Source organism: Pleurodeles waltl, chromosome 6 (genome assembly GCF_031143425.1).
Source record: "Pleurodeles waltl isolate 20211129_DDA chromosome 6, aPleWal1.hap1.20221129, whole genome shotgun sequence".
Taxonomy (NCBI): Eukaryota; Metazoa; Chordata; class Amphibia; order Caudata; family Salamandridae; genus Pleurodeles; species Pleurodeles waltl.
In genome coordinates, this window is record NC_090445.1 from 58,103,011 (window position 1) to 58,116,317 (window position 13,307).

Sequence of the window (13,307 nt, forward strand, 5' to 3'; positions counted from 1 at the left end):
ACTGTCATCTTTTGCACTGATTGTCAGATTTCATCTTCCTTTGCATGTCAAATTGTCACATACAGCATCTGTTGCAGACTGAAGTATCTCTCACACCACTGTTACACAAAATATGATGCATGGGTTGGCAGAATATTGGGTTACTGCAGTTCATGTGTGTGGTCCCCCATGAATACCATAGTTTATTGATTAATTTTCAACAGTTGTGGCGAATAAAAAACACGATTGTAGATTTAAGCTGGCAATTTTGCCACTTTAAATACCATTAAAACACTCTGGCAGGCAAGTTGGTTCTACTCCTTCTTCCGTTCTACTTTTACAAAGTACTTTTACTGATATAAAAGGATCTTCGGTAAGCTTCATCAGTGTTTCTTACCCCTTGGGGAGGCATTTTATTTGTCATCTTGTTTTGCACTCTAGTCAATTAACATTAATGTAATTGTCTTCAAATGATAGCCGAGAATAACACTAAACTTTCTTTCCAGCCTCCCGGGCGTGTCACCTATGGACAAATTATGGTCTTATTCTTCTGGCTATTCTACCAGCAATTTGTGGATATTTTTGTAAGTATTCAAAGTACAAACCTCTGATTAGCGAGGCCCTGCCCGGATGAATCAATGGAGAGAGAGGACAACTTAATTTATAAATAAATTTAAGGTAAAAGAAATACACAAACACAAAAAGTATGTTTGAGTCAGCCTTCTTCAGCCATTGCCTTGTTTGGAAGGGTCCTGTACAAGAGGTGGCTCATTGAACTTGATATTCGTGTTTTGGATCAGCCCTAAGAGGCCAAATGTATGCCCACAGTGTGTCTCTCATGCTCACTGTGTCACTGGAACCAAGCTGTACCCGACTCAACTGGCTCAAACAGGTATACACTCTCTGCCACTGAACTCCACTCCTCTCTACTGAATTCTATGATGCTCTACTCCCCCTACTTCACTCCACAACACTCCAGAAAATCCACTCTATGACACTGTACACCCCCACTCCACTCTGACATTTCACACCACTAATCTTTAGCCACACTGAACAGAAGCCAGCCTGGTATACACCATGGCAAAAAATATTGCCAATGCCAATAGCTCCTGCATAGGCCAGATCTATTGGCTTTGCCAATGCTTGTTTTTAAACATGCTCCAACCATTGTTTTCAGTGTAATATGGCAGTTGTTTAGTATCATTAGAGCTTCGTATTAGTGACGTATAGTGCTCCATTCACCACACACTCATTACTCTTCATAAAGACTGCGCAACTCTTAATATAGAAGCCTTTATAAGCCAAAAATTGCATTTCAAAATGTGCTGCATATTTAAAGTTTATTTTTCTTTAACAATTTAAAATGTGCTCTGTTTAGCGCCTTCACTTGAACAAAGCTGTTGTTTAACAAACCATTATGTCTGTAACAGGAAGTGCTCCTTTGGACCCAGTGGGCGCTTGAGTCAGCCAATATGTTCCCATCATAAATAACAGCTTTTGCAACTCGAGAACTGTTATCTGAAAAACCATTTATTTCATACTTCATGAAACTACACTTCCAAGCAGGGAGAACATATTCATTCTCTTCAGTGTGTCCCACTAAAATGATGTAATGGCAGAACAACCTGATAGTTGAAAGGAGCACGTCACGTCCAGAAAGCGCCTGTCATCTTGCAGATTAATTATTTCCACATATGTTCCTGCACGATTGCATTTCTGCTGGACTTAAAAATGCACTCATGACATTATACAAAGCAGATTCTCTCTGTCAAGCATAGGCCTTGCTAGCCTGCGTCCACCATCTTGGGCTCCCAAGCCTCCCCCCACAGACTCCATACTGAGGGCCTCATTACGACCCTGGCGGTCTATAGCCTGTCATGGTCACAGTGGCGGTCTGACCGCCGTTAAAGCTGTGGTCCGACCGCTTTGGCGGCAGTTTGACTGCTATATTATGACCATGGCGGTCACGCTGTGGACTGCCAGCACTGCCAGTTTTCCTCCACAGGAGGGACTTGCGGTCTTGGCAGTTCTAATCTTCTAGGTCAGTGCTGCAAGCAGCACAGCACTGGGGATGCGACCCCTCCTCTCTGCCATTTTTTACATGGCGGTAGCACCGCCATGTAAAGGCTGGTGGAGACGGGATGCAGGGTGTCCCGGGGGCCCCTGCACTGCCCATGAACTTTGCATGGGCAGTACAGAGTCCCCCCTGGCCAGCCCTGTCGCAAAGTAACTTTGAGACGGGTGCTGGTGCACCCTACACACTACAGCAGACAATGCTGTATGCCGTTACCCACTGGGCCAGCTGACCCAGGTGGTAACTCGTAATGGGGCCAGCGGGAAGGTAGCTGCACTAATGGGAACCAAACCATTGAAACTTCGCCGGACAAAGTCATAATGACCCCCTGAATGTTTCAAGAATGGAAGTGTATAGCAGTTGTCTTGGTCACTAAAACCGCTGGATTTGCTGTTGATATTTGTGATTGTGTCATTCTGATAAAACAAAACAAATGGTGGCCCTCTTCCATGGTATCCTCACCTCATAATATCTCTTGCTGATTTCCACAAGGCTCATTATTAACCCCTCTTCTTCGTCATCTCTGAAGTTCTACAAATTAAACTGATATTTACATAAAGCTAGACTGATGACGCACTTGAGTGTGAAAATGTCAGCCTTTATTTTAGCACTTGACAAGAGGAGGAACCATATCTGCTTTAAAATGAACCCCACATAACCTGTCTGCCTTAGTTCCGCATTTAGCATTTCATTGTTTTTCTCAGCCCTTGTAAAAGTGTCATCTCATCTAAACAGTGATTTGTTATATCAGGTAACAAACGTTTGTCACACACTATGTGATATCTCCTTTTCTAGGTTTGACAGTAGATGTGTAAGATAAACATGTAGGGGGTCATTCTGACCCTGGCGGTAAAAACCGCCAGGGCCAACGACCGCGGGAGCACCGCCAACAGGCTGGCGGTGCTCCCATGGGCATTCTGACCGCGGCGGTACAGCCGCGGTCAGAAACGGAAAACCGGCGGTGTACCGCCGGTTTTCCGCTGCCCTGGGGAATCCTCCATGGCGGCGCAGCTTGCTGCGCCGCCATGGGGATTCCGACCCCCATTACCGCCATCCTGTTCCTGGCGGTTGTCACCGCCAGGAACAGGATGGCGGTAAGGGGTGTCGTGGGGCCCCCGTAACAGGGCCCCACTAAGATTTTCAGTGTCTGCCATGCAGACACTGAAAATCCCGACGGGTGCAACTGCACCCGTCGCACCCTTCCCACTCCGCCGGCTCCATTCGGAGCCGGCTTCCTCGTGGGAAGGGGTTTCCCGCTGGGCGGGCGGGCGGCCTTCTGGCGGTCGCCCGCCCGCCCAGCGCGAAACTCAGAATAACCGCGGCGGTCTTTTGACTGCGCAGCGGTATTCTGGCGGTTCCTGGCAGGCCTGCGGCTTCCGCCGCCGGCCAGGGTCAGAATGACCCCCGTAGTCTGAGTTGACAGATTTTCATCTTGCTGGTTTAGACCAGTTATATCTTGGGTTTTGGAAGGTTCCCATTGGAGTTTGTAATGTAGGCTAAAAGTTATTAGTCAATCCAATATAAGCCCCTTGAATTGACCACTGAATTAGGGAGTCCTTCACACCAGGTTATCGCTTAGAGTCCTGACAGAACGCCAGAGCATCCATGCTCATGTTACGAGTCGATCCTGTGGAGAGAGGAACTATGCTTAGCTGATCATGCGTTTTCCATCTGAAAATTAACTATTACATGCCCACATGGTGAAGGTCATAAAAGTAGCTTTTGGCAGGCAGGCTATTAGAAGCATTCTAAACATGTTAGTACTGTTTGTTATATTCTCGCTGTTAGCAACATGGATAAGTGCAAGATGAATAAACACTTTTATATATGTAGCGTCTTTCTGAATGCAATGCCTAAGTGTGCTATTCTAGGAACGAAATTGAGTCTGAATTACCAGTGTGTCCCTCAAGCTCTTAGGGGACTACTTAACCCAGAAAACACTGACACAGCACCTGCAGAAGAGCTCAGTGGGTTGTAAGGGGAAACAGTAGCCTGGTCTGCCTTGTTTAGTGATGGAATTAAGGTCCTGCACCCATGTGTTAGGAATCTAAACCTTGTAGCCCAAGGATATGCAAAAGACAGACGTTATGGCCGTAAGATGTTCACCTTCCTTATTGCCCTCAACTGGCTGGCTTTCATAGCTGGGCCATGCCCGAGGTCTAGTTATAAAAGGAAGAAACTAGTGGGCCAGATGTATCTAGCCTTTTTGCATTCGCAAACGGTGCGAATGACCGTTTGTGAATGCAAAAATACCTTTCAGTATTTATGAAAGGCATTCGCAATGCAAATTTAAGGAATCGCTAAAATACCGATTCCTTAAATTTGCGATACTGTTTAGAGAATAGCAAATTGCGATTCTCTAAATAAGAAATCGCAAATAAGTAATCCTTATTTGCAATTTCTAAACCACATGTAACAAGCAATGCCTTAATGCGAATTGGGCATTAACTAATCGCTATTACCACCAAGTTGAACTTGTAGGTATTTAATGTTCTGCGATCTAGTATAGGTCTCAGACTCTTGTCTTTTTTGGGTATCAGAAAGTACAGTGAGTAAACTCCTGTATTTAATTGTTGTTTTGGTACTAATTCTATTGCTTCTTTCTGTAGCAATGCCTGAACTTCTATTCTTAGAAGATCTATATATTGTTTTGACATACTGTGTGTTTTCGGTGGGACGTTTGGAGGGAATTTGAGAAATTCTATGCAATAACCATGCTGGATAATTGCTAAGACCCAAGTGTCTGTTGTTATTTCCTCCCAATGTGTGTAAATCTTGGTTAGTCTCCCCCCCACAGGTGTTATGTGTTGGGGATTTGTGACCTTGAAGTCACTGTTTGTTCGGATGAGTTTTGGGACTTTGGAACTTTCCTCTATTTCTTTGAAATTGTCCTCCTCTATATTGTCCCCGAAAACCTCCCCGCTGATACTGGCTCTGGTAAGTGGGCTTTGTTTGTGAGGTTGTGGTTTCTGTGGTCTGCCCTTGAAACCCCCCTCGAAATTGTGTCTTTCGAAATGTGCCTCTGCTCTGCGGGGAGTAGAGTGCGCCCATGGCTTTGGCCGTTTCAGTGTCTTTCTTAAGTTTTTCTATTGCAGTGTCCACCTCCGGCCCAAACAACTGCTGTCCGTTGAATGGCATATTCAGAACAGCTTGCTGTATCTCTGGTTTAAATCCTGATGTACACAGCCATGCATGTCTCCTTATTGTTACTGCTGTGTTGACAGTTCTAGTAGCTGTGTCTGCAGCATCCATTGCTGACCGTATCTGATTATTAGAGATACTCTGTTCCTCTTCTACCACTTGCTGCGCTCTTTTTTGGAACTCTTGTGGTAAATGTTCAATAAAGTGTTGCATCTCATCCCAGTGGGCCCTATCATATCTGGCTAACAAAGCTTGCGAATTTGCAATGCGCCACTGGTTTGCTGCCTGTTCCGCCACCCTTTTGCCTGCAGCATCGAATTTTCTACTTTCTTATCTGGAGGTGGTGCATCTCCTGACGTATGTGAGTTGGCTCATTTGCACGCTGCTCCCACTACAACAGAGTCTGGTGTTAGCTGTTGTGTGATGTACACTGGATCTGTTGGTGGCGGTTTATATTTTTTGTCTACTCTTGGAGTAATGGCTCTCCCTTTGACAGGCTCCTCAAACACTTGTTTGGAGTGTTTGAGCATTTCGGGTAACATCGGAAGACTCTGATATTGACTGTGTGTAGACGACAGTGTATTAAAAAGAAAGTCGTCTTCAATGGGTTCTGAATGAAGGCTGACATTGTGAAATGCTGCAGCTCTTGATACCACTTGAGCGTAGCCTGTACTATCCTCTGGTGGCGATGCTCTTGCTGGATAGCCTTCAGGGCTATTATCTGACACTGGTGCGTCATAAAGGTCCCATGCGTCAGGGTCATCTTGACTCATTCCCGTATGGGTTGGGGATTGCATCATTGGTGGAGTGGCTACAGGTGATGGTTGCGGAGAGTGATGTGGGGATGGTGGTGGTGTTACTTGTTTAGCCACCTTTGCGTGTGGCTGTTTGTCCTTGTCTTGGAAGGCAAGTTTCCGTTTCATTTTGATTGGAGGAAGAGTGCTGATCTTCCCCGTATCTTTTTGAATAAAGAGCCGCCTTTGTGTGTGATCTGGCTCTATTGTCTCTAATTCTTGTTCAAATCTGTGTGTCTTCATTTGTGAGGACAGTCCTTGTTCCTCTGAATAAGAACTTATTTTCGGTTCCGAGGCCGGATGTTTCGGTACCGAAACCTTTTCGGCTGCTTTTTTCGGCTCGGACGAAACCTTCTTTACTTTCGGCGTCGTGCCCTCTCGGTGCCGACCCATTTCGGTGCCGCTGTCTCGATGCCGAATCTTCTCGGAGCCACTATCTCGGGCCCGAGATTGCTGTGTGCCGGTATCTCGACCGGGGTCGGATGACTTCGACACCAGCTCGCCCTTTTTCGGTGCCGATGGACAGTCACCTATTTTTCGGGTTAAGCCATGGCCTGTTGGCGGTGGCGTCCCCTGGGCTTTAGCGGTCTTCTTGTGAGTTCTTACCTACATCAAATCAGACCACTTTCACATGGTTACTTTACAAGACGTAATCCCACTGCTCAAACACCAAGACTACATGACAACACTAGACCTAAAGGATGCGTATTTCCATATACCAATACATCCTTCACACAGAAAGTACCTAAGGTTTGTATTCCAAGGGATACACTACCAATTCAAAGTGTTGCCATTCGGAATAACAACTGCACCAAGAGTTTTTACAAAATGCCTGGCAGTAGTAGCTGCACATATCAGAAGGCAGCAAATACATGTTTTCCCGTACCTAGACGATTGGTTAATCAAAACCAACACGCTAAGACGGTGAAACAACACACAAAATATGTCATCGAAATCCTACACAAACTAGGTTTCTCTGTCAACTACGCGAAGTCACACCTTCTGCCGTGTCAAACACGGCAATACTTAGGAGCAACAATCAACACAGCAAAAGGGATTGCCACTCCAAGTCCACAAAGAGTTCAAACATTTCACAATATAATTCAGGCCATGTATCCAATTCAACGGATACAAGTCAAAATAGTAATGAAACTACTAGGCATGATGTCTTCATGCATAGCCATTGTCCCAAATGCAAGGTTGCACATGCGGCCCTTACAACAGTGCCTAGCATCACAATGGTCACAAGCACAGGGTCAGCTTCTAGATCTGGTGTTGATAGACCGCCAAACATACATCTCGCTTCAATGGTGGAACAGTATAAATTTAAACCAAGGGCGGCCTTTCCAAGACCCAGTGCCACAATATGTGATAACGACAGATGCTTCCATGACAGGGTGGGGAGCACACCTCAATCAACACAGCATCCAAGGACAATAGGACATACAGCAAAGACAGCTTCACATAAATCACTTAGAACTGTTAGCAGTATTTCTAGCGCTGAAAGCATTTCAACCCATAATAACCCACAAATACATTCTTGTCAAAACAGACAACATGACAACAATGTATTACCTAAACAAACAGGGAGGGACACACTCGACACAGTTGTGTCTCCTGACACAGAAAATATGGCATTGGGCGATTCACAACCACATTCGCCTAATAGCACAATTTACTCCAGGAATTCAGAATCAGTTAGCAGACAATCTCTCTCGGGATCACCAACAGATCCACGAATGGGAGATTCACCCCCAAATGCTGAACACTTACTTCCAAATTTGGGGAACACCACAAATAGTTCTATTTGCAACAAAGGAAAACTCCAAATGCCAAAACCTCGCATCCAGGTACCCACAACATCAGTCTCAGGGCAATGCGCTATGGATGAATTGGTCAGGGATATTTGCATACGCTTTTCCCCCTCTCCCACTTACCATATCTAGTAAACAAGTTGAGTCAAAACAAACTCAAACTTATACTAATAGCACCAACATGGGCAAGACAACCTTGGTACACAACACTACTAGACCTTTCAGTAGTACCTCATGTCAAACTACCAAACAGACCAGATCTGTTAAAACAACACAAACAACAGATCAGACATCCAAATCCAGCATCGCTGAATCTAGCAATTTGGCTCCTGAAATCCTAGAATTCGGACACTTAGACCTCACACAAGAATGTATGGAGGTCATAAGACAAGCTAGGAAGCCTACCACTAGACACTGCTATGCAAATAAGTTGAAAAGATTTGTTTATTACTGCCATAATAATCAAATTCAACCCTTACACGCATCTGCAAAAGATATAGTAGGATACTTACTACATTTGCAAAAATCAAAACTAGCTTTCTCTTCCATAAAGATACATCTTACTGCAATTTCAGCTTACCTGCAAATTACGCACTCAACTTCATTATTTAGGATACCAGTCATAAAAGCATTTATGGAAGGCCTAAAGAGAATTATACCACCAAGAACACCACCAGTTCCTTCATGGAACCTCAACATTGTCTTAACACGATTCATGGGTCCGCCTTTTGAGCCCATGCACTCTTGTGAAATGCAATACTTAACGTGGAAAGTTGCATTTTTGATTGCCATCACATCTCTAAGAAGGGTGAGTGAAATTCAAGCATTTACCATACAAGAACCATTTATTCAAATACACAAGAATAAAGTAGTTCTACGGACAAATCCAAAATTGTTACCAAAAGTTATCTCACCTTTCCACTTGAATCAAACGGTAGAATTACCAGTGTTCTTCCCACAGCCAGATTCTGTAGCTGAAAGAGCACTACATACATTAGACATCAAAAGAGCGCTAATGTACTACATTGACAGAACAAAACTAATTTGAAAAACAAAACAACTATTTATTGCCTTTCAATAGCCTCATACAGGAAATCCAATTTCAAAACAAGGCATTGCTAGATGGATAGTTAAGTGTATTCAAACCTGCTATCTTAAAGCAACGAGAGAGCTGCCTATTACACCAAAGGCACACTCAACCAGAAAGAAAGGTGCTACCATGGCCTTTCTAGGAAATATTCCAATGAACGAAATATGTAAGGCAGCAACATGGTCTACGCCTCATACATTTACCAAACACTACTGTGTAGATGTGTTAACTTCACAACAAGCCACAGTAGGTCAAGCTGTACTACGAACATTGTTTCAAACAACTTCAGCTCCTACAGGCTGAACCACCGCTTTTGGGGAGATAACTGCTTACTAGTCTATGCACAGCATGTGTATCTGCAGCTACACATGCCATCGAACGGAAAATGTCACTTACCCAGTGTACATCTGTTTGTGGTATTAGTCGCTGCAGATTCACATGCGCCCACCCGCCTCCCCGGGAGCCTGTAGCCGTTTAGAAGTTGATCTTGAACATTTGTAAATTTGTTAATATATTACTTTAAACTTAATTATGTACATACGTATTCACTCCATTGCATGGGCACTATTACTAGCATACACAACTCCTACCTCACCCTCTGCGGGGAAAACAATCTAAGATGGAGTCGAGGCCCATGCGCAATGGAGTTGAAATGGGAGGAGTCCCTCTGTCTCGTGACTCGAAAAGACTTCTTCGAAGAAAAACAACTTGTAACACTCCGAGCCCAACACCAGATGGCGGGATGTGCACAGCATGTGAATCTGCAGCGACTAATGCCACGAACAGATGTACACTGGGTAAGTGACATTTTCCATATATATATATATATATATATATATATATATATATATATATATATATATATATATATATAATAAGAAAACCATGTTATTGTTAAAAAATGTGGTTTAGGTGTGGCTAGAGGTAAAGTGTTGAGGGTGGTTTTAGTGTTTTTATGTTTTAGGGGCAGGTAGAAGTAAAGGGAGGTAAGAGTGATTTTAAGGTTTAGGGTTGGGTAGAGGTAATGGCAGGTGTGAGTGCGTTTGACCTTATTTCTCCTGTATTAGTTCTATTTATAAGGGGATGCGTTAGAGGTTCGATGGACCTTTGGACTCAGTTAAGAGTGATCTATCTCATTATCTCCTCTGACCTTTCCGCCAAAAGTGGGGCCGTTGCCGGAGGGGGCGGGCAACTCCACTAGCTGGAGTGCCATGGGGTGCTGTAACAAAGGGGGTGAGCCTTTGAGGCTCACCGCCAGGTGTTACAGGTCCTACTAGCCACAGAGTGACAAAGGCACTCTCCCCATGTGGCCAGCAACATGTCTGGTGTGTGGCAGGCTGCTAAAACTAGTCAGCCCACACTGGAAGTCGGGTATGGTTTCAGTAGGCATCTCTAAGATGCCCTCTGGGGTGTATTTCACAATAAACTGTACACTGGCATCAGTGTGCATTTATTGTGCTGAGAAGTTTGATACCAAACTTCACAGTTTTCAGTGTAGCCATTATGGTGCTGGGGAGTTCGTGCATGACAGACTCCCAGACCGTAATACTCTTATGGCTACCCTGCACTTACAATGTCTAGGGTTTTGCTTAGACACTGTATGGGCATAGTGCTCATGCACTTATGCCCTCACCTATGGTATAGTGCACCCTGCCTTAGGGCTGTAGGGCCTACTAGAGGGGTGACTTATCTATGCCATAGGCAGTGTGAGATTGGCATGGCACCCTGAGGGGAGTGCCATGTCGACTTAGTCATTTTATCCCCACCAGCACACACAATCTGGCAAGCAGTGTGTCTGTGATGGGTGAGGAGTCTCCAGGGTGGCATAAGACATGCTTCAGCCCTTAGAGACCTTCAATGGCATCAGGGCCCTTGGTACCAGGGGTACCAGTTACAAGGGACTTACCTGGATGCCAGGGTGTGCCAATTGTGGAAACAAAAGTACAGGTTAGGGAAAGAACACTGGTGCTGGGGCCTGGTTAGCAGGCCTCAGAACACTTTCAAATCATAACTTGGCATCAGCAAAGGCAAAAAGTCAGGGGGTAACCATGCCAAGGAGGCATTTCCTTACAGTTATATTCTCGATGTTAGCAACATGGATAAGTGCAAGATGAATAAACACTTTTATATATATAGCGTCTTTCTGAATGCAATGCCTAAGTGTGCTATTCTAAGAACGAAATTGAGTCTGAATTACCAGTGTGTCCCTCAAGCTCTTAGGGGAATACTTAACCCAGAAAACACTGACACAGCACCTGCAGAAGAGCTCAGTGGGTTGTAAGGGGCAAAGGTAGCCTGGTGTTCCTTGTTTAGTGAATGTGCACGGAACTAAGGCTCTGCACCCATGTGTTAGGAATCTAAACCTTGTAGCCCAAGGATATGCAAAAGACAGACGTTATGGCCGTAAGATGTTCACCTTCCTTATTGCCCTCAACTGGCTGGTTTTCATAGCTGGGCCCTGCCCGAGTTCTAGTTATAAAAGGAATAAACTATGGGCCAGATGTATCAAGCCTTTCAGCATTCGCAAACGGTGCGAATGCCCGTTTGCGAATGCAAAAATCCCTTTCAGTATTTATGAAAGGCATTTGCAATGCAAATTTAAGAAATCGCTAAAATACCTATTCCTTAAATTTGCGAGCCTGTTTAGAGAATAGCAAATTGCAATTCTCTCAATAAGAAATCACAAATAAGTAATCCTTATTTGCAATTTCTAAACCACATGTAACAAGCAATGCCTTAATGCGAATTGGGCATTAACAAATCGCTATTACCACCAAGTTGAACTTAGTGGTAACAATGTGCAAATTTCAAAAATGCATTTTTTAAATTGACATGTAACGCACACATGCCCCTTTTGCAATTTGAGATTCGGTAATAGCATTTGCGATTTTTAAGAAATCAATATTACTGAATCGTAAATATGATACATTGCATTTTGCAAATCAGAAATAGCGATTTCTTAAAAATCGCTATTTCCGAATCGCAAATGCCTTCTCTGTTAAATCTGGCCCTATATCTTCATTATGGACGCCCATTCCATGTTGTCACTCTATGTAGTTGACATGATACATTGCAGGTTTGCTCTTGATAGCTGGTGAAAAGGATTTCTCCACACCTAGGATTCCATCACAAAAAACGAAATGTGAAGGCATTAGTTATGTTCACAAAGGAGGTTGTAAACAATGCATATTTAAGTCCACCTTTGTTCCTGATAAAAAAACTACAGTGTTTACAATGTTATATTGTACGTTCTATAATACCAAATTCTCTCCGTTTACCCATTTTGTGGCTGGATGCATCCTATAAAATCTGCAGCCAAGCCATGGGCCTCGGTGTCCCAGCTATCCTTGCCGCGCACTGGTTATTAGTGCCTGAAAGATTGTGGTTTAGGTCTCTTAGAATAGTATATTTTTATCTGCTTAACTACGACCCCTGTCCATGACCAGAAGACTGTAGGACATATGTTTTCAGCAGTTCTGCAGCCGGAAAAGTCTACAAGGGATAGAGGCTGTAATCAAAGTAGACATTTACAGGTGCAGGGATGGAGATCAGCTGTCTCTCTCATGCTTCGGTCTCTGTGTTTGTAGCCTGTTCGGTCGGATTAACAAGCAGAATCCTACCTCTTTAATGTTAATGAGGCAGAAGTCACATGAGTGGCGAGTGTTCATGCTCAATTTAACACAACCATATAGCATAATAGAACACAAAATAAACTATCATCTTTTGCACTGGTTGTCAGATTTCATCTTCCTTTGCATGTCAAATTGTCACATACAGCATCTGTTGCAGACTGAAGTATCTCTCACACCACTGTTACACAAAATATGATGCATGGGTTGGCAGAATATTGGGTTACTGCAGTTCATGTGTGTGGTCCCCCATGAATACCATAGTTCATTGATTAATTTTCAACAGTTGTGGTGAATAAAACACACGATTGTAGCTTTAAGCTGGCAATTTTGCCACTTTAAATACCATTAAAACACTCTGGCAGGCAAGTTGGTTCTACTCCTTCTTCCGTTCTACTTTTACAAAGTACTTTTACTGATATAAAAGGATCTTCGGTAAGCTTCATCAGTGTTTCTTACCCCTTGGGGAGGCATTTTATTTGTCATCTTGTTTTGCACTCTGGTCAATTAACATTAATGTAATTGTCTTCAAATGATAGCCGAGAATAACACTAAACTTTCTTTCCAGCCTCCCGGGCGTGTCACCTATGGACAAATTATGGTCTTATTCTTCTGGCTATTCTACCAGCAATTTATGGATATTTTTGTAAGTATTCAAAGTACAAACCTCTGATTAGCGAGGCCCTGCCCGGATGAATCAATGGAGAGAGAGGACAACTTAATTTATAAATAAATTTAAGGTAAAAGAAATACACAAACACAAAAAGTATGTATGAGTCAGCCTTC

The 13,307-nt window shown here is 43.7% G+C and overlaps 1 protein-coding gene across 2 annotated transcripts in view; it reads left to right on the forward strand.

Moving 5' to 3' along the window:
- Positions 1-13,307, forward strand: part of LOC138299191 (E3 ubiquitin-protein ligase TRIM39-like) — a 170,307-nt gene that overhangs the window by 97,753 nt on the left and 59,247 nt on the right. Inside the window, exons 6-7 of one of the 2 annotated variants that reach the window (XM_069237289.1) lie at positions 486-563; positions 13,090-13,167. In XM_069237289.1, the coding sequence (XP_069093390.1) occupies positions 486-563; positions 13,090-13,167 (156 nt within the window). The remainder of the gene's footprint in view (positions 1-485; positions 564-13,089; positions 13,168-13,307) is intronic. The other variant, XM_069237290.1, reaches the window with a different exon arrangement.